This window comes from Octodon degus, unplaced genomic scaffold (genome assembly GCF_000260255.1).
Source record: "Octodon degus isolate 3935 unplaced genomic scaffold, OctDeg1.0 scaffold00049, whole genome shotgun sequence".
NCBI lineage: Eukaryota > Metazoa > Chordata > Mammalia > Rodentia > Octodontidae > Octodon > Octodon degus.
Genome location: NW_004524625.1, coordinates 899,949 through 921,294, shown reverse-complemented (window position 1 = coordinate 921,294; position 21,346 = coordinate 899,949). Strand labels below are relative to the sequence as shown.

Below are 21,346 nucleotides of genomic sequence, written 5' to 3'. Positions count from 1 at the left end.
GAGAGAGAGAGAGAGAGAGAGAGAGAGAGAGAGAGAGAGAGAGAGAGTTGTCTAAAGTGAATTTTTTTTCTCAGCCAAAACCTAAATGACAAAATGATTCCTGAACACCAGAGTCTTTCCTAGCCTAGAAAAATAGTGTTTAAAAACTAAAAATAAAATTGACCAATTTTAAATTAGACCTCTTAGCTCAACAGGAGGATACTCACTGAGTACAAAAACTCACCCTGTATTTCTCAGAAATATAATCCTGCCTCCTTATTTTTAAAGATGATCTCCATGGTGTATAGGGTCATACCTAATCAGTGTGCCAGTATTCATCATTCTGTATCAACTAGTTAACTCCAAGCTATAATAGCTCTAATGATATGGTTGATCTGTTTGTCTTATGTAGTGAAACTTACAGTTGGATGTATAGTGATTTGAGATGTGATCAGCATGTAGCTTTGAAGAACACTATACATTTAACAAAGATGCTTGGGGGTGGGAATGGGGAAGAGAGTAGAAATGACATGGCTGTAGTTGTCTGTTGTTGTGTAAATATGTTCTTTGCTCTGATTTTTTATTCTTTCTACCTGTTCCAACCACTGTAAAGCCAGATTCTCCTATTTTAATACAGGAATTGCCTTTTGCTAGTAGACAGTACTACTCATTACTTTTTCAAAAGAAACCACTGAACATGCTTCTCCCTACTTCCCATGTAATTTTTATCTACATGCAGTTCTTGCTTCATTGCCTACCAGCCATTAAACTGCACAAAAATTTAATTGTTTCCATGGAGTCCTAAACCAGTTCAAGTAAAGCTGAAATTCAAGCTAATTGAAACCAAAATTCCACTTAAAACTGCTTAGACTCTGGGTGGTGGTGCAGTAGGAAGTTGTTACAAAAGGTGTTTATTTCAGAGGCTAATTTGAGGCAGTTAGACTCAAAGCAAGCAGTATTTTATTTGCCTAAGTTTCTTGGCATTTACTACTGCAACTTGAAGAGAGGACAGAAGAAGCCGTGTTTGGGGAAGTGTATTGATGGTAGTTGGTGGGAGTAGGTTTTGGTGGAATCGAAATATTTCTTGAAGAAAAAGAAGCCTAAACTTTTGCCCTGTCCTTTACAGCTGCCTCTGGAGTTGTTCTCATCTTTCACTCACTTCCCTAAAGCCCTTATCCACTGATAAGCAAGAAAATCAAAAGTCTTCATATTAATGCCTCACACCCAACAGTTTTAATAACTAACCTCTAAAAAGTCAGATTCTGAAGGTCAGGCCTCAGGAGCTTCTACTCTGTGAAAATTCTAATTGTACTTCACAACAGTCTTAGGAGACAGACATCATCAGTTGTGTTTTACAGACAAAGCACTGATTGATCTGTAACTTGTTCAAGGGTTAATATAATGAAGATAGGTTCAGCCTAGGCCTGTGACTCCACAGACACCGAACTGATTACTCAGACTGATCACTCCACCTTCCTTGGGGGACACTCAGTTAATACCTGTTGAATGAATGAATGGATAGGACATGTAGGAACTTCAGAAACAGGTCTTTCTCCTTTTTCTCTATCATTGTCCATTGTCCTCAGCCCAGATCCTTCTTTTTCCATATTTATTTATTTATTTATTCTGTATTTTAGGGAAGGGTCTACAGGGTGTTCAGGGTCTCAGTACTAGATCTCTTTTTCCATTTTTGATAATACCAGGATAACTTGTTAAAGATTACTTAACTTTAAAAGTTTGAAAAACATTTTTACTAGCCCAAACAAGGAAGGAGTTTGCACATGGCCGTGCAGCAGAGCTGGGTCTGTCGCGCAGGTCTTATCATCCACATGTGTCATTCTTTCCATTTCACTCTTAATTATTTTGATGTGTGCGTTTGTGTGTTTATGTGTTTATCTCTGCCTCTCCAATCAGAAATTTAGTGAAAATTAGCATTTAAAAGGAATAAGCAATGAAGATTTTTTTCTTTGATGTTAAGTAACTCACTTTTTCTTCCTTTTCTGATTCCTCTTATAATTAAGAAGTCATTACTGAATTGCCAGTTTTAAGCTCAGATAATTAGTAGATGGTAATACAGAGAAAAAAGCATGTGTATTCATGATGATAGTACTCTGTGTGGAGCACTTACTGTGAACTCTACATAGTACTGTTTTGGACACTCTACATACTTTGTCATATCAAGCTTTGTAAGGTTTCGGCAACTGTATCTCTAAGGAGAGAAATGGACTCAACAGGTTATATGATATAGTTAATCAAATGGAAAAGAATTTTAAAATTTTATCAAGATTTGGAGATTTAAAAAAAAAAAAAAAGATTTGGAGATTAACTGGCAGAGGGCTGGGGAGATAGCTCAATGGAATAAATGTGTGCCTGGCAAGCGCAAGGTCCTGAGTACGATCCCTAGTACCAAAATAAGAAAAATTAACTGTCCGAAAAAGAGCAATTCTCACTTCTAAAAACAAACAAGAGATACAAAAAAATGAGTAATGTGTGACATCATTTAACAGTAAACAGTATTTGTGTAGGTGAAATGAGGTAAACACTACATGTTTATTTAGCAAAAATTGTGATATTGAACATATTGGGAGAATAAGGAAGGGAAGTAACTGTGAAAGGGTAGAAAGTGAAATTCTCACTAATAAAAATCAGTAGCCAATAAATGTGTGCCTGGAGAAGGGTTGAAACATTTATGTGAGACAGGAGAGGTGTAAGAAAGTTCAGTGCTCATTTTTCATATCACAAACACAGTAGATAACATCTAAAATGGGGAAAGATGAGAATATCAATATGAACATATAACTTAGAAAGCTGAAGGTAGAGAAGAAATAGCTAAGGGGGTTATCACTAAATAGCAAGAAGTGTTTATTATTTCCATTATAAACCTAATGGCAGTGTAGATTTAAACTTATTAAACATACATGTACTTACAGTTATATGTACTATGTGTTTTCTCTTTTAGTTTTCTATGTTATGTGCTAGAACTTGGAGCTGTAACTAAAAAGTTTTTTTCCTTGGCTGTGACTTTGAGTAGGACATGTGCCTTCTTGAGCTTTAGTTTATTTTGTAAAAGAACAGAAGTTAGAAAGATAATCTGCAGGTTCTCTTTAAGCTATAAAATCCTAAAATTCTATGGTACAAATATAGCAATATAGAGCAGTTGCATAGTTAAGACCTGAGTGGAGGCTTGAAGTTTCCAGTTTTCCTTTTTTGGTTGAAATCAGACTTGGAGAGAAATTTTCACTGTGTTCTCTAAAAGGAATTCAACACCCACCTTCTATTGTGGAGCCTGGGGCAGGCAATTGACTTCATACTGGCTCGGAGACTCGGAGCTTGGTGTTACTTCGGGATGGGTTTTTTTATGTTTAATATTTTTCAGTATGAATCACAGGTGAAATTTTCATGCCATGTGTAAACAATTTCACGTTTTTATTGAAACAATGAATTCAGGAATGTCATATTGGGATATCAGCCATTTTGCTTTTATCAATGTATGGAAAATGCTTTTATATTAATATAAGAAATGATGTCATTTAATATGGGGTAGATCTTACAATTCAAGGTCAGCAGATCTCAGGAGGTGATTTAGGTCACTAAGCTAGGCTTAAAAAAGAATATTTTCCCTCTGTTTTCTCAAGTGCTGTTAGCAATTTTTTGTTCAGGCTTTAGGATGGATATGGAGTAGCATAGACTGTGGAAAGGAGGCCCAGCTGTTGTGGCTGCACCACCGAACCTATGGCCTTGGGGAATTGGCTTCCCCTTTCTGGGCTTTAGTTTGCCCATCTTCTTCTTCTTCTTTTTTTTTTTTTTGGCGTGTGTGTGTGTGTGTGTGTGTGTGTATTTTTAGGGAAGGTCTACAGGGTGTTCAGAGTCTCACTGCTAGATGGGACTCCGTAGTGATCCTCCTGTTTACAGCCTCCCAAGAGCTGGGATTACAGGCACGCACCACCACACCCAATCTCAGCACGCCCCAGGGGCAGGGCAGGCATGGCAGGCCCTGAATCGAACCTCCCTGGCCCTTGCTCCTGCTTGCGGGCACTGTAGCCCACAGAGCTATGTAGCCAGCCCTAGTTTTTCCATCTTCAAAAAGAAGTGATCAGAGCTTAAATAATATTCAGAATACTTTTAGTTTTAACATTGTATGTTTCAGCCTCTGGCATTCTGTGTGTATTCAGAGCCATTCAGACTGCTCTGCAGCCCCCATCACTTCTAAGTGTTTTTCTTTAAAAGCTCCACACCAGTGAGAGTAAACTCTCTTCATTAAGTGTCACTTGCTGAGAAAAATCAACTGAATACCAGATACAGAGAGAAAAATCACTCTTGTTGGTAACGGATTTTATTTTTAAAAGAAGAAAATATTAAACATTTCATATTGCGTAAGTACTGAAAAAGTAAAACCTTAAGACAGATGTTCCTTCCTGGTACCTAGTTCTAAAGTTTATAAATTTTCTTCACGTATATTATATCATTTGAAAAACAAAGCAAACCAAAAAAAGCTAGTAGTGAGACCATGAACACTCTGTAGATCCTTCCTTAAAATACAAAAAGAAAGAAAGAAAGAAAGAAAGAAAGAAAGAAAGAAAGAAAGAAAGAAAGAAAAACACTTTTGTGAAGATGTGTTGTCTACATTTTGTTTTCCTGGAGTACTAGTGAGCATATTTATGAATATATATCCATTATGGTCTGATAAGGAAGCAGATAGTGGTATTCAGAAGCAGAGTGAAAAGAAGTAGGTGAAAATCATTTAGCAAGTTATCTAAGGTACGAAGAAGAAAACTTAATTTTAGGAAATTGCCACTAGTAGAAATAAGTCCAATAAAGGGCAGAAGTAGCTGCCCCAATGGCTTCCTCGTGCCAGCGCTCCAGCTCTGCCCAGCTTCTGGACAGTGAGGAGAGCCAGAGATTTGCCGGAGGAAGCATACCCCTGTCAGTAGTAGCGTGCTGCTCTTTGGTTACTGAGCAGTGGCTGAGCACCCGCACCGTGCCAGACATTTAGGTCAGAGATGAATACAAGGTCCTTACCTTGTTCATACAAAGGGCAAGACCAAGAAGAGTAGCAAAGCTGCTCATATCTAAAATGAAATGTCGTAATCCTTTTGTGGGGTATGTCCATGAAGCTGTTGGTAGCAAATGCTGCCAGGTTCAGAGAGCAGACAAGATGGCTACTGCGGTCCACACCCTTAGTCTTGTGCAAGTTTAGGCCACAGTGGAGAAACAATTAGAAACCATACTCGTAGATAGGGTTGATAGCAAAATCATGCATGTACATGTCCTGTTACAGCTCAAAAAAATTACTTGTTCATTTTTCTGAAGCATTGCCTGGAATCTGCCAAAGTGTCTTTTAATTCTGTCCTTCTGCTTTTGCAGCTAAGATATCAACATGGACTAGGAACTCCAGACTTACGGCAGACCCTTCCTAACTTGAAAAACTTCATGGAGCATGGACTAATGGTCAGGTGGTGAGTATCATCATCTCTGAGAACCAGAAACTGACATGAGCCTGAAAAACGTTCCTGAATTCCGTGTAGCCGTACACTGGGCTTTGTTCTGCAATGCGTTATCTGAAGAAAAGGAAAGATCCACCTCACTGAGGAGGGAATAGCATACTCTGGGGAATCAGAGGTCCCAGAGTATTGTGAGAACACTGGGGAGGTGGCTGGGCACAGCTGAGGCCAAACCTGGAAGAGAGCTGGTGTCATTCATGGAAAGGAGATGTGGGGTCCTAGGAGGTTTTCAAAGAATAGACGAAGAATGTGTCTATCAAATGAGCACCAGAATTAGTGGCTGTGAGACCCAAGGAGGAGGTCTAGTTCTGAGGACCTCATCAGGACCAGAGTACATGCTAAGATATGTCTGTACTTGGCTGTTAGTTACTGTTGTACCATGAGGGCGAATCTCTGCTTAAGGACCTTTGTCAGGATAACTTTACCCCTTTAAAAAGAGACAGGGAGCCAGATACAGTGATATAGGTCTGTAATCTCCATGCTGTGCGAGGCTGGGACGGGAGGGTTGCAAGTTTGAGCCCAGCCTGGGTAAGCTAGCAACTTAGTGAGACCATTTCAAAAAAGTAAAAATGACTATGGATGAAGCTTAGTGTGGAAGCCTCAGGTTCAGTTCTCAGTACTGGAGAGGAGGAGAGAGAAAGGAGGGAGAAGGAAGAAGGAGAGGGGAGAGAAAGGGAGTCGGATGCAAAGAGGTTGTAGTTTTACCTAGAAAAATGGAAAGCTATGCACTCTGGCCAGTTAGTGATTCCTAGAGTTTAAATCCTTGAGTAATAGGCATCAGACAGCTGGCAGCAGCATAGTGTTTTGTAAAGAGCATGGTTTCTGATTCCAGATCTTTTGCTGATGTGCTCTATGGACTTGAAGACCTGGCTCTCTGAAATTTGATTTCTACTTCTTTAATCTTTCCTTAGCTCATCTCACCAGTGTGTTGTGATGATGAAATGAAATGGTGGATGGTAAAACTGTTAGGAGCTGGAGGAGGGTTGCACAAAATTGGCTTCATTTTCTCCTGTGCCAAGAGGAAAGACTTTGAAGATAATAAGAAAGTGATATCTATGGTTCATGTCTACTTTAAGGGTTTTGATTCTTGTCCCATATGATCTCAAGTGAGAGACTGTAGACATCTGGCTTTAGGTAGAATTCTTGTTAAACAAATATCGTACACCGTTGCTTAAAGAATTCAACTCAGAATGTCAAAATAATTTTCAAAGCTTAATATTGATATGGATGTTGGTGGATGCCTTGAGGAATGCAGAGAATTGCATTTTAACAAATTTAAACTAATGCTGATAATAATAATCGATGTGAGCTAGCACACATTTACTATCAGCTCTAAGTACAGCTCTACAGTAGGCACTCTAGAGGATAACAAGAATAACAAAGCTCGAAGGGCTGGCCAGTTAGCTCAATGGACTAAAGTACCTGCTTAAGCAGAGCTCAGCGGTGAGGGTTCAATCCCCACTGTGCCAGCCCCACCCCCAGCACTTGCTGAGACAGTAATGGAGACTGGGCTCTATGGCGCGCACCTGTAGTCCCAGCACTTGGGAGGCTGAAAACACGAGAATCACTATGAGTCCGATCTGTGTAGTGAGACCCTGTACTAAATACATTTAAAAAAAAAAAGAAAAGAAAAGAAAAAGCTCAAACCCTGCTTCCAGTGAAGTGTTAGTATACTATCATTGAAAACAATGGATATAATTCATGAAAAGTTTTCTAATAGTAACAGTAAATATGCTAAAATAGTGAAAAAGAGGCACCCCATAGTACTTAGTAATTAATCACTAAGCAAATCTTGCTCAGTAATTATAGCAGATTGTCCCTGTGTCATTTATTGGAGGGGCTGTCACTCTCTACTGCTTGATAATGCCACCTTTCTCATGTCCCAACCCTTATGTGCACTGACCTGTCTGTGTGCTCGCTGTTCTACCCCATTGTTTTATTTGCCCGTCCATGGGCACATTTTTAATTATTATAGGATATAATTTCTGTTAAGTTTCATTGAGGTTTGAGGCTGCTCAAGAAATAGCTTCTCGTCCTGTGAGGATTGGAACCATTTGTGAGACAGGATACAAGAGACAGACTAATACAATCAAAATGTCAGTTTTATTACTGATAAAACTGCTTGGAAAAATGTGGCTTTAGATCTGTAATAAAAAAGGGCTTGCAAAGACATCACTCAAAATTGTACTTTCCCTAACTGTCACAGTGAGACCTGGGAAACCACCATGTTCCCCACAGAGGAGGTTTCTAGTGTCCCGGAGAGCTAGCAGATGACTCCTCTGCAGGAGGCTAGGCAGGCTGTAGTCAAGGTTACCTTGATTTTCTTTGGCTTCTAATCACCAATCAGAAAAGTCTTCCTCTGTGAGCGAGTGGGAGGATGCTGACAGCCAAGCCCTTCACAGGAAGAGAGAAAAATATCTCCAACTTTCTTGATAACTGGCAAGGAGAAACTCCTACTGAAGGTGGTTAGATGAAGTTCTTGGCTTGCCTTAAGAATCTTATTTGAGTCTCCCATCTTGCAAGATGGCGGGAGAAAAAAACTGAGAAGCCAGACACTAAAAAGAAAAAACTCAAAGCCAAGAAGACTGCTGCGAGTGGTACTGGTAAAAAGGGTAAGGTGAAGGCAGAAAAGTCCAAGAAGGGGCAGCCTCACTGCAGCCAAAATCCTCCTGGTTAGAGGAATTGGTAGATACTCCTGATCTGCTGTGTATTCCAGAAAGGCTTTACAAGAGAAAGTACACAGCTGCTAAATCAAAGGTTGAGAAGAAAAAGAAGGAGACAGTTCTTGCTCTGATCAAAAAACCAGTCGGTAGGGACAAGAATGGAGGTACCCAGGTGGTTAAGCTTCAAAAAATGCCTAGATACAACCCTACTGAAGATGTGTCCTGAAAGCTCTTGAGCCACAGCAACAAACCCTTCAGTCAGCATGTGCGGAAACTTCGAGCTAGCATCACTCCCAGCACATCTTGATCATATCACTGGGTGCCACAGAGGCAAGAGAGTGGTCTTCCTGAAACGGTTGGCCCGTGGCTTCCGTACTTGTGACTGGACCTCTTAACCTTAATCACATTCCTCCGTGTAGAACGCACCAAAAATTTGCCGTTGCCACCTCCACAAAAATTGCTGTCAGCAAAGTGGAAATCCCAAAAAACCTCACTGATACTTATTTCAAGAAGGAGAAGCTGCGGAAGCCCAGATACCAGGTGCTGAGATCTTCAACACCAAGAAAGAGAGACACCAGATTTCAGAGCAGCAAGGACTGTGGACTTGCAGATTTTACCAAAAATCAAAGCTGTGCCTCTCCTCCAGGGCTACCTGTGATCCATTTTTGCTCTGACAAATGAAATTTACACTCATAAATTAGTGTTCCAATTTTCTTACTAAGAACCTAATTAAATAACTGATCCATTTTTGTAATAAAAGAAAGGATCTTATTTGAGCCAGGCATGCTAGCACATGGGAGTGTCACATAGGAGGCTGAAGTGGAAGGATCACTGTAAATTTGAAACCAGCCTCAGCTACAAAGTGAGTTCGAGGCCAGTTTGAACTGTATAGCAAAACCCTGTCTCAGAGACAAAGACAACAAAAGGAATCTGATTTGACTGCTTTACCATACCGAGTCTTCCTAACTGAATGTGGTACCTATCTTCATCTCCTTTCTGTCACTTTTAATATACCTCATTAGTTTTGTAATTTTCTACACAAAGATCCGTATCTTTTTTAGGTTCTTAGTCCAGTCAACTTAGACTTTTGCGTGGCATTATAATTTTTATTGTTGTATTCAATATTTTGTGCGTGATACATAGGAATACTGCTTTTTTTTTCCCCTTGGAGAGTATGTTCAACAATCTTACCAACATTAATGAGAGTGGCTTGCCTTTGAGTCTCTCAGATTTTCTGTGTTTATAATTATAATTTCACTGGATGATGATACTATTTTTACAACTTTTATTACTTTTTACTGTCTTACAGTTTATCCTGAAGTAGGAACAGCAACAATGAATATCCCTGTCTTGTTCCTGACTCTAAACAAAAAGCTTTTAACGTTCTGCCATTAGCTATTATATTTATCACAGATCTAGGTAGATGGCTTCCCAGAAGTTTCTTTCTGTTCCCAGATTGTTAAGAGTTTGTTTTTAAACCATAAATGTGTGTACCATATTTTAGCAAAATGAATTTAGTGAATGTTTTTATTCTTTAATGTGTTAATATATTAATATTACTGTATTTCTAATATTAAACCACCTTTGCCTCCTTGAATAAATTTTACTTAGGCATAATGTATTTTTTTCTTACATTAGTGGAGTTTTTTGCTGATGTTGTAGAATATCTACATTTGTGAACAGAAGTGAAATTGGCCTATAATTTTTCTTTCTGTCTGATTTTGGTTCCAACATGACCAGATATCATGAGGTTATTACTGCCTCATAGAATAAATTGAAGGATACCTGTAATTCCAGTGCTGGGGAGGCTGAAAACAGGGGGATCACTACAAGTACGAGCTGCCTAGTGAGACCCTGTACCAGATACATTTAAAATAAATAAGTAAATTGAAGGATTTTCCTGTTTTTTCTGTTCTCTGGAACAGTTTATGTAAGATAGGAATCATATATATTTTGAAGGTCTAATAGAACATAGAAAAAATCCATTGTTCTATTTATGTTCAATTCCTCATTAGCTCACTCCAATCTGGTTTCTGTTCAATTAGTATGCTGACATTTCCTTTGCCTCGTAGGTACATACTCACTTCCATGTCACCAACCCATAAGTCACTTTTCTGTCTTTATCCTGTTCACTATCTCAGTGGTCTTGGGCCTTGCTGGTCACTTCTGCCTTCCTGGAACATTGTCCTCTCTCGGTTTCCGTAGTCCTACACTCTCTTGGCTTTCCTCCTGTGGTTGTTCTTTTTCTCCTCTACATATACTTGCTTTTCTACTTGATCATTAAGTACAGAATTTGCTGTGATTCCACCTTAGCTCCCCTTCTTTTCTCTGCATTATCATGTGTTCTTCCTTATTACCATAGTTTTTTTTTTTTTAATTTTATTTATTTTTTAATTTATTTATTTGTGTGTGTGTGTGTGTGTGTGTGTGTGTGTGGCCAGCTCAGCCCACGAGGGGGCGGGGCTGGCTGGCATGTGGTGCTGGGGGATTGAACCGCGGTCCCTTTGCTTTGCTAAGCTTGTTCTAAGTAGGTGCTTTAGACCACTGAGCCATCTTACCAGCCCCATTACCATAGTTTTGAAAAGTATTTACTATAGTTAGTATTTCTGACTTCTCAAATTACATTTCCAATATAAGCCTCTACCTGACACTGCCCTCCAAGAATCACAGGCATCAGACTCAGCATATTTAAAACTGTCCAGCAAATGTCACCGGATCTACCCCCTCTGACCAGGAAACATCCTTAGTTCTCTTTTTCCTTACTTGTACAAGGTCCAATCTAATTTACCAGCAGACTCTTCATTACTACCTGCAAGATGTATGTTTCAGTCTGACCACTTCATACGTCTGTACTGTTGCCACCCTAGTCTATGCCACCACCTTTTCTTACCCCAACAGCTGTGCCAGTACAGCTCTCTCTCCCCACCGCACCCCACCCCTGTTCCCACTTATTCTCCACAGTTGCCAGCATGGTCTTTCTAGGTTCTAGCTGTAGCTTAATCACTCTGAAGCTTCAGCGGATGTAGTATCTAGGGATAACATCGAAGTACCACTCTCGCACTGTCATTTATCATTGCTATTGTGGTCTCTGTTCACTAACATGAACAAGCTCGTTTCTGTCTAGTGTCACACTCACTACTCCTTCTGTCTAGAACATGTTCTCCTGTTCCTTCTGTCCTACTGCCTCCTCATCCTGTCTGCTCATGGAGAACAGACTTTGCAAGAAGGCCCAGCAGCTTTATTGGCACAGCGCAGGCCACATTAGCTAGAGCCCTCTTTCATTTTAGGAATGAGTAGGGCTGGGGAGGGGAGAGGGAGTGCCTACCTAAAAAGCTGATCTGTCCCCAGCACAGAAATGGGGGAGGGAGCTGGGCTTTGCAAGAGCTCAATTTAGTGACCCTTTTTAAGAAAGAGAGTACAAAATTGCAATTACAGAATTAGAAAAAAATCTATAATGGAAAACAGCAAATTACTGGAAGCTTAGAGTCGAGCCCCTTTGTACAAGATCTCTTTAGACAATTTATCCAACGTACTGTACTCACATATATGTATTTCTTCACTGCATCTTGACTGCCCTTCACCTGCTAAAACATGGTAATTTCCAACAATTCTCAGTTTTAAGGTACAAAAGAAGTTAAATGGCTTTCTGAGCATGGTTGACCCATGAACCTTGAGTGGTAAAATGAAAATCTTCGTCTTCTGGCACTGATGTAACAAACCCATTAAGCCCAAACTTACATGTTTACATAGTGCCCCTCTGTGCCATCTGTGCCAAGCACATTAACACGGAATGAATAGTAATGACCACTTTATGGAGCTCTAATGAAAATAGTGGCTACTAAGATGGATGCAGAATACAGACAAGCGAATGCTGCATAATGGTTCCAGCCCAAGACTACTGTAGGAAGCCTGGCTAGAAGTTAGAAATCTAAACAAAGCCAGAACAAGCACTTTAAGCCTCAGGAAATCTGAGAACTTCCGAAGGCAACCTTGGATTGGAGAGTTACCTCCCAAGCCTGTGCTCCTTAGGGCAAAGGGTAAAAAAACTCACGCTCCTAAGGGAGGCACTTACATCTTTTGTAAAAGGAAGCATTCCCATTTTCTATGTGGTTGTTACCATTCATGGATCGGTCCCCACTGAAGCATAGTATTCTCTGTTCTTTTGGTGTTGAGGATTTCAAACTGGCCGAGGATCCTTGCTTTCACTGAATTCCTCCTTATGGTAAGCTTCAAAGTTATGTGACAGCTTGTTTTTTTTTATTTTCTAAAGAAACAACTGTGATAAAAATTCCTCTAAAGAAGTAATTTTTTTTCTTGTACGTTATAGAATTAACTAATATTAGGAGCATCTGCTTGATTAAATGAACCCTTTTTCCCTCATGAACACAGTCACATGGGCACAGTTTTCAGTGATCTGTGCCAGCTCTTTCCAAAAGCAGTCCCCATTTTTCTCATCCTGGGATTACAGATGTAGTCATGACTGCCAAGCAATACAATTTTGAGAAGCAGAACCTCAGTTTAGAATCTGTACTCTCAAATACGTTGGTTAAAAGTTACCAGGATGCCACTTAAAACATTCCATTTTTCTTTCTTTCCCTACTGACTGAACTGGTTCAAGACTCATTGACATGCTTGTGCGCAGCTGACATGGGTGCTAAGCCGCAGCCAGGGAGGAGTGTGTGTGCAGGCTGCTGCTGCTGCTGGCTGCCGTGGGACAGTGAGTGTAGAGCCAAGTCCAAGAGGGTTTGTGCTGAGGCTGCTGTGAACAGTCGTACAGTGAGGCCCTGGCATCTAGATCCTGAGACAGTGTCTCCCATACCCCATCTCATCTGCACTCCAGGCAGAACACATTTCTGACATTACAGTTTTCTCTGGTGAGTTCCCATCACCAAGAATAGCCTGGCTCTTCCTCAGTCCTGCCCTAATGCTGCATTCGCTGTGAGGTCCAGCTCATGTACTACCTCATTTTTCACTCACTCAGCAGTCACATTGGCAGATTCAGAGAACAAGATGTATTCTCTCATTAGATTAGGTCATGTGTCTACCAGATCTCACTACTGGCTGTGAGCAGCTTGGAGCTAGGTCCTACTGACTGCCTGCCTCTCACTCAGCTCTATGGCCCCAACCTAGAATCAGGGAAATGAATGAATAAGCCTTCTCATGTCTTCTATTCATAGAATCTGAACTTGTATTCAAAGCAATGACATAAAAACAAGGGCCAGAGATTTAGCACAGTGGTGCAGTGTCTGCCTGGTAAGCATGAGGTCCTGAGTTTGATTCCTGGTATTTAAAAAAAAAAAAAAAAAGGCAGAAAAAGAAACAAAAAAATGCATAACACAAACTAAAAGCTGCAATAAGAAAGGAACATAAATTATTTTGAGCATTCAGAGGAATTCTCTTCACTTCCTGGTATGAAGTATGTACGCAAGCCTTTGCTAGGGAGATGGCATTTGAGTGAACCTGCAACACACAAGGACCGCTACTAGAGGTCCCCTACATGTGAAGATCGAGGTATAAGACAGAGTTCCTTACAGAACAGTAGCTCAGTTAAATGAAAAGGAAACTACAAATCAAAAGACTTGGTGAATTTAAGAACTTTAAGGCTGAAAGAAACAAAAAAAAAAAAAAAGTTACGTGATTCCATTTGCTAAGAAATAAGAATAAGGAAGCCCAAGGATTGAATGAGTGGCCTAAAACATGTTTACTGTAGCTAATCATGGCAGCATACTCCTGTAATCTCAGCACCCTGGGAAACTGAGGCAGGAGGCCCATAAATTGGAACCCAATCTGGCCAGTCTGGAAATTTAGCAAGACCCTATCTAAAACAGAATAGGACTGGGGTTGTCACTCAGTGTGAAGGCCCTAGGTTTAATCCACAGCACTAAATAAGACATGATAAAAGGATTACAAAGTCATCTTTCTTAACTTTACTTATTAAAATTTTTTATTCTTTCACTTATCCTGATTATAAAACTTAAACTGGCACTTTTATACAAGACAGTATGATGCACAGGAAGGACGACTACAATTGAGGATAGAAAATATAGGTTCTAATTTCAGCTCTCTTTTCCCAAATTATTTTTGAGTATCAATTTTTTAAGAAACAGGCACCAGCCCTGTTTCCCATGCATAGTTGTGTGGAATAAAAGAGATAATGTCTGTCAAGATGGTTTATAAACTAAGAACTAAATAAAGTATTAAGTATCAGTCTGGCATTTGACAATTCATTAAATGTCTCCTATATGTACAACACTATTCAGGAGATGGGAGAAGGTTCAAAGTGTAAGATTTGCTCTGCCTTTGCCTAGTTGACAGTTGTGTAGTTTTTAATCTAAAGGAACAGATAAGACAAAATGAAATATTTTGAAGGGTATGGCTTGAGAAATATTGCTGAGTTGTTCACACTCACTGTCACTTGTGACTTAGGGCCTAAGACACAGCCTCTGGACCGTAGTAGAGCATTTGTGTACAACCTTAGACTGAACTGTTTGAAGTTCTAGGGTAGTGCACCAGCTTGGCAGAGACTGCCAGTCTCAGTGAGCTTGGCGAGGACAGAACAGGGAGAAGTATCCTGGGCTGTTGAACATGTGCTAGGCTGTTCCTTCAGTTCCCGTGCGGTGTTCCTGGACACTGTTCTTTATGCTGGGTGAAGCGACATGTGCCTTCAGGGGAAGGCGTCTCCTGCGCTGGTGAGCGTGCCACCTGTTACTCCATTGACCAGATTCTGCCCTAGTCTCTGTTCCTTGTAAATGCAGTAAAGCTGGAAACACCCTTCCTTCAGGAAAATCTTCCCTATATTTAACTTACAGGCCCACTCCTGTGGCTGACACCCATTTCTGCTTTTTTCTGTCTTCAGCTTTAAGTAAAAGTAGTAGCAAAAGAAAGTACCTGAAAATGTTGGCACATTTTAGGAAAATAAACTGAGAATAATGAAAGTCTAAAATAAATGAGCCAGTCTTTCTTTAAAATCACAATGATAGTTTTACTTTGAAGCTAAGCCACTTATTTACGTTTGAAAATGAGAGAGTACCCAGTATTAAAAAGCTTTTAAAAGACAAATCTGCCATCTTTCCTCTCTTCCATCATGCTTAAGCTGAATTCAGAACTGAATTCTGGCATGTGACCCCCCCAAGGGACTTAAAAAACATGTCTAGCTGACATTGATCTTTAAATTTAGATTCAGTCATCTTGCCTTTGGAGTCTCAAGAGTCCTACTTAAGGTGGCAGTATCATGTGGGCTTCCCTGTGAGAGTATGGCTTGCTAGCTGGTGTCCTTGTAAAGAAAGTGAAGCCTAGTCAAAAGTAAATGAAAAAGAAAGTTTTATAGAAGTTATTTACTCTAAGATAGCTATTTTAGAAGGAACCTTGACAAGTCATCTCCTTACCTCTAGACAGGAACACACAAGGCATATGGGTATCTGCAGTGTTTTAAAAGACCTTGGGGGACCAGACTTCTTCCATAACTCATTCCAGAGTTTAAACACCCTTACTTCAGGAAATTCTTCCCTATATTTAACTTACAGGCCCCCTCCTGTGGTTGACACCCATTTCCGCTTTTTTCTGTCTTCAGTCAAGATGGAGAACAGCTGTCCGGCATCCTTTGTGCACTAACCTCCCACCAGTGACGGAAGGCCATTTGAGTATGCCTGGGCTTTCCTCCACCTCCCTCACTGAGGCTTTGGACCGAATTGAGAACTTTTTTCTTTGTTTCACTTTTAATTCTATGCACTCAATGAATAAAATTTAGGAGATGTAAAAATATGCAGAAGAGTGGGAGACAACAGCGTAATAATCCAGAGATAAAAAACTGTCATGTTAGACAGTTTCCTAGGTACTTCTCATTAAGATGCTATCCTCTACATAAATACTATTTAATATTAATGTAGTGTGAGCCACCTGTGTAAGTACAGGTTTTTTTGGCAGACACATTATAAAAGAAAAGAAATAAATTAATTGTAATAATGTTTTATTTAAACCAAATCAAATCCAGTTTATATAGCTAAAATCCTGTCAACATGTAATCATTTTTTAAATTATTAAAAAAATGTTTTACCTTTTCTCATATCAACCCCTTCTAAATCCCATGTCTGTTTTACACGTACAGCGCATTCCAAATTAGACCAAGCACATGTCAAGTGCCAGGAACAAGTTACCAGTGACTGTGGTGTTAGACAACATAGTTTTTAGTTATATGTTCTAAATAATACAGCAGCTCAAGCATCTGACCAATTCCATTTAAAAAAAGAAAAAACTTTTTAGCATAATTTAATGGTTACATGTTTTGTCATTCAGATTTACTGTAATTTTAGTTTTGTTTCCATGTTGTATGTAAGTAACCCTTCAACAATTTTTATGTATTAGCTGACTACTTCTTAACACATTGCCAAAAAACAAAATTTTTAAAACCCCCGGTTTTTCCTTCTGAGTACAACTAGTTAAGTCCATCGATTCATAAAACCAATATATTCAGTGAGTATCTACTGTGCACTCAGTATCAAGTTAGCCTGGAAAGTGGAGGAGCAAAGTTGAAGGAAGAGAAGGTTTTTCATGCCCATTTATAAGATCTGGCTGCACAGCTGGGCGCCACACGCTGTTGTGTCCACCCTGCTGCATGCACTCTGCAAATCTCCCTCTTTCTCCCTCCTCCCTGTCTCATGCTCACACAAATATACCCTCACGTAAAGCACTTTGTGTTGAATCACCTTTCTATCACTGACAGATACCTGAAATAACTTACAAAGAGAGGTTAGTCAGGCATGACACTGCATGCCTATGATCAAGCCATGTAGCGAGGTCCTGTCTCAAAAAAAAAAAAAAAAGATTTGGGAATGTAACCTATTGTGAAGGCCCTGGCTTCATCCTTGGGTGGGTAGGGTAGGCTGGGCTCAAAGTTTCTCGGCAGTTTCAGCCCATACTGCAGCAGACTCATTGTTTTCAGGCCTGGGGAGGAAGAGGCCTGGGTCACATGCAGTATAGCAAGACTTTTCACCTCCTGGCCAAAATGCAAAAAAAGAGCAAACAAAAGGAGCGGGGCCCACTATCCCTTCAGGGGCACACACACAATGACTAGGGATGTGCAGGAAGCTCCGTCTCTTGAGGAAGCTCCGACTCTTGACTTTGCAGGAGGCCCCATCTCTTCCAAGTTCTATTCCTACCACCAGGAGGCCAAGCCCACAACATAAGGCCCAAAGTGTCATTGCCTACTTTAATGGCTAAAGGACAAAAAAATATATAAACAGGGCTGTGGGCTTCTACTTCTGTTTTCTTCTCTCACATAACACGAGGTCTTGGGGCCGGGGAGATGGCTCAGTGGAATAAAGCGCTTCCCTGGCAAGTGCAAGGGCCTGAGTTCAAACCCCGGTTCTGTCAAAAAAAAAAAAAAAGAACAACTAAGTCAAGAGGAAGGATTGTTGTCTCAACTCGTACATAACACGAGGTCTTGCCATTTGCTTTTTTCTCCCAGGCAAATACTCTTGCAGTAGTCCATTGGTATCTATTGAAGAACACTCTTCGAAGCCTGATTTTGCCTGGGTCTGTGCCGTTCTCTATGGCAGGCTTTCTTAGCTCATGACACACCTTCATCTTACATATCAGAACTTGCTGGTTTATGTCTGTGATTCTGAGATACAGAACTGTACATTAAGCCCCATAAAAGCCGGAACTGTGGCTTTTTCCACATCTAGTGCAGTGTAGTAGACGTAATTTGTACGCTGTCCCACTAATAAGCAGATGCATGCCACCCCTCTTTTGGTAGTACAGAGGACTGCAAAGAATGTGGTAGCTGAGACCTTATCCCCTTATCCCAAGAGTTCTTTGGTCTCTTTTAAAGAAGCAATTCACTGGTGGCCAAATACCAATTAGGCTTTTCAACCCAAGACCTCAATTCACTGAAAGTAGTGGCAGAGCTATCTATTTTTCTTTTATATAACAAATAGCCAAAGTCTCATGGTTTGGTTTACTTCAGAGTTTATTAGAAATCCAATGGTAGCTCAGCTTTAGCAGTGCTTTCAAAGACTTCATTTCACAGTTTCTCTCATTGGCCTCAGGAGTTTTATGCTTCCTTTAGCTCCCTTCCAAGTTTAGTTTTAAAATTCCACAGGCATTCTTTGACCAAAGTTTTAATTTCCCTATCGAATCCTTTCTGGGGCTGGGTTCTATGAAATTGCTATTCCTCTAGTTTCCCTGGTAAAGACGGAGTCTTGGGTTTGGGTGTGTGTGTGTGTGTGTGTAGTTTTCAGCATAAACAATTTATTATTCTCAATTCTCAAGTGCTGTCCAGATACTCCAAAGGGTCCCCAGATATCCCTGCTGGCATCTCCTTGCTGTTCGTTGCATGTTCTCTTGCATGATGTTACTTACGTGCTGTATAAATGACATCAAGATGGGTTATGTCTATTTCTCCAGACCATTTTATAGTCCTCATAATATTGGTTGCCTGAGTGTAACTTTAATACATTAATTTGTCTGATCATTTCTTAAAGTGAAAGCTGATGGGTGGAGTGGTCGACTTGACCCGTCCCAGGACCTCTCTTTGTCTCCGGGAGGGTTCGCTGCATACTCCATGATCCCAGCGAGCTCAGCCTTGAGACAAGCTGGCCTGTAGATGGACTCTGGCCTGTGCACATCCTTGTGCTCTGCCTGCTGGCCTGCCCTGGGCCTGCTTCTCCAGGCTGGGCTCTGCTGCCCAGGCCCACGGAGGCCCAGTGGCCAAGTCCTGCCATCACATCCCCTGGGGAACTGGATTTCCTCAGCATGCTTATTTTGTCCTTTGCCTGTGGAACTTTCTCCTTCATAGATTCATCTTTCCATCACTACTCAGTTTAAATAAAATCTAAAGGCTCCCTTGTTCAGTGATACCTTTTAATATTTGTTTTTATTTAGTCAGACTTTGGCAGGAAACCTTCCAAACTGAGCCCAGGGGAAAAGTGACCATTGGCACACATTTCAGCCTGTGTTTTTTAAAAATGGGCCCAAGGTTGTTTCTATTTTTGTTTTGTTTGGTGTTTTTGTTAACATCCAGGCCAAAGATTAAGCACTTACATTTATCTAGTAATGGTGAGAGGCCATGAGATTGTTGCCTGTGGCCAGGAGACTGCATGCTTAAAACTATTAACCCGAGCTGCCTCCTGAGAGATAAGATCTAGCTGTTAAATTTGGCTTTCCAGAAAGGAGGCTCTGGGCTTGTGCTAGATCTGAGAGAAGGAAAGGAGAAAGATCAGTCCCACCCCCTACCCCTGCTGAATTTTGAAAAGGGATAGTAGCCTAATTTATGGAGGTTGTTTTTTTGAAAAAACTAACTTTATGTCATAATTTCTTAACTGCCAAAAGACGTAATTCTACCTCAGCTTTGCCTTGGCAACCTGCTTTGGCACTCTGTGCAGCCCTGTCGTTGCTCTGCATTATTTAAGCAGTAATCTTTAAGAAGGTGAGAAACTATTATTGCTTTTTAGCACAGTTGACATGATATTGGCGCAGAGTAGTACCTAGGGCTTCAAGCATTTCTGATGGCTGTAAACCAACTTAAACACCTCCATGTAGAGGTCTCACTGCCATGAGGTCATAGCTTGCTATGAGAGGAGAGAAAGAAGAAGATCAAATGTTGTTTAAAAGTTGTTTTTTTTTTCTTTTTAAATATTCTTATTCCACCGAGTTGTAGCTGTAGATTTTGGCCACAATCCAGACAATCAGGATTTAGTGTTTTGACCAGCTGTGATCTAGTAATGTTCCTCAGAGGAAACATTTCATAGGGAGGAAAAGACACATATCTGAGACTGCAAATTGTGCTCTTTCCCAGTACTACAGTGTGAGACCTGGCTGTAGTCAGATAAAACAAGCGCAAGTATCTGAAAGAGCCTAGAGGAAAAAATAAAAGACCATCCCAGCTTCAAGAACTCTCGATATGATAAATCTTTTCATTCTTTCTCTATTTCATTTTCCCCTAAATTTCCATATTTACATCCCTTCATGGCAGAATTTGGTTTTGCTCCTAACTGATGCTTAGAATGCCTAACAGCACATATAACAAGGTCTAAAAAGTAAATAAAGCCAAACATAGCCAATGGAGGCAGGAAGAGAGAAGAAAAATAATACCAAAAAAGACCTAAAATTTTTTTATCTGGCTCTCACCCCTCCCTCATAAAGAAGTAGAGGCCAAATGGAGGGGCTTTGGTGGCGACAGAAGCCTTCAGCTTCCCGGGCAGTGGAAGCAGGAGGGATCTAACATCTCTTTAGTTAGACGGGCTTAGCAATATCATGGCCTTCTATCTAGCCTCCATTGCCTCAACTTCTTCATCCGTCAAATGATGATGATGATGTTTGCAGTATTTCATGGACATAGTGTGAAGATTAAATGAGACCGTGTGTAAAGCTGTTAATAGGAATGCTCACCTGTAGCACTTCACAAATGTTAGTTGCTGTTTTTTATTAATAATTTATTGACTACCTACTTATGATTCTAAGAATTTTACTTTCACATCTCATTTAATTGTTACTGTAATGACTATAGGTAGATATGCCATTTTATAAAGTAGAGGAAATGGAGCTTCTGAGCAGGAAAATGCCTCACTGGTATTTCTCAGTGCTAGAGTTACATGTTATTACGTATGGCAGATGTAGAAATAGGACCACATTTTTTTGTTTTTTCAGGGGTTTTTTGTTTGTTTGCCTACTTATTAGTTGGTTTGTTGGTACTAGGCATTGAACTTGACCTTGCACCTGTCAGGCAGATGCTTGTGCCTGTGAGCTCTATCACCAGCCCTAGAACCATATTTTGGACTGGTGCTTTCCTATCTTGCTTTCTGTTCTCACCTCTTTTCTGTAAATGCTTCAGACAGTACAACCAACAGGAAAAGGAAGAGGGGAAGAAAATGGTCAGGTAAGGATAGTGTAGTACAGTACATTGGCTTCTGCCAGTTCCCAGCTTGGCTCCATTGGCAAGATGTTCATGTAATGGTTACAAAAGTGCTGAGCATGACACCTAGGCATTTAGGTTAGGCATGTAAAGACACCTCCCACCTACAAAACTTCTCTTTCTCTGAAACTGAATTCCTATAGAAAATATTGCACCAGGGGTTTAGGGACAATTGAGATGTACCTCAGAGGATTCTGGGAAGGTCTTATGGTCCCGAAGCAGTTGGTAGATCATCTGTGTAGAGTGAGCTCTGCTCTGCTCTTTTCTCTCTTTTCTCTCTTTCTCCCTTCCTT

General features: G+C 40.4%; 1 protein-coding gene across 4 annotated transcripts in view; it reads left to right on the top strand.

The window, feature by feature from the left end:
* The window catches only part of Uvrag (UV radiation resistance associated), a 379,986-nt gene that overhangs the window by 347,050 nt on the left and 11,590 nt on the right, over positions 1-21,346 (top strand). For all 4 annotated transcript variants that reach the window (XM_023716656.1, XM_023716655.1, XM_023716657.1 and 1 more), the window contains one exon: positions 5,344-5,435. In XM_023716656.1, the coding sequence (XP_023572424.1) occupies positions 5,344-5,435 (92 nt within the window). The remainder of the gene's footprint in view (positions 1-5,343; positions 5,436-21,346) is intronic.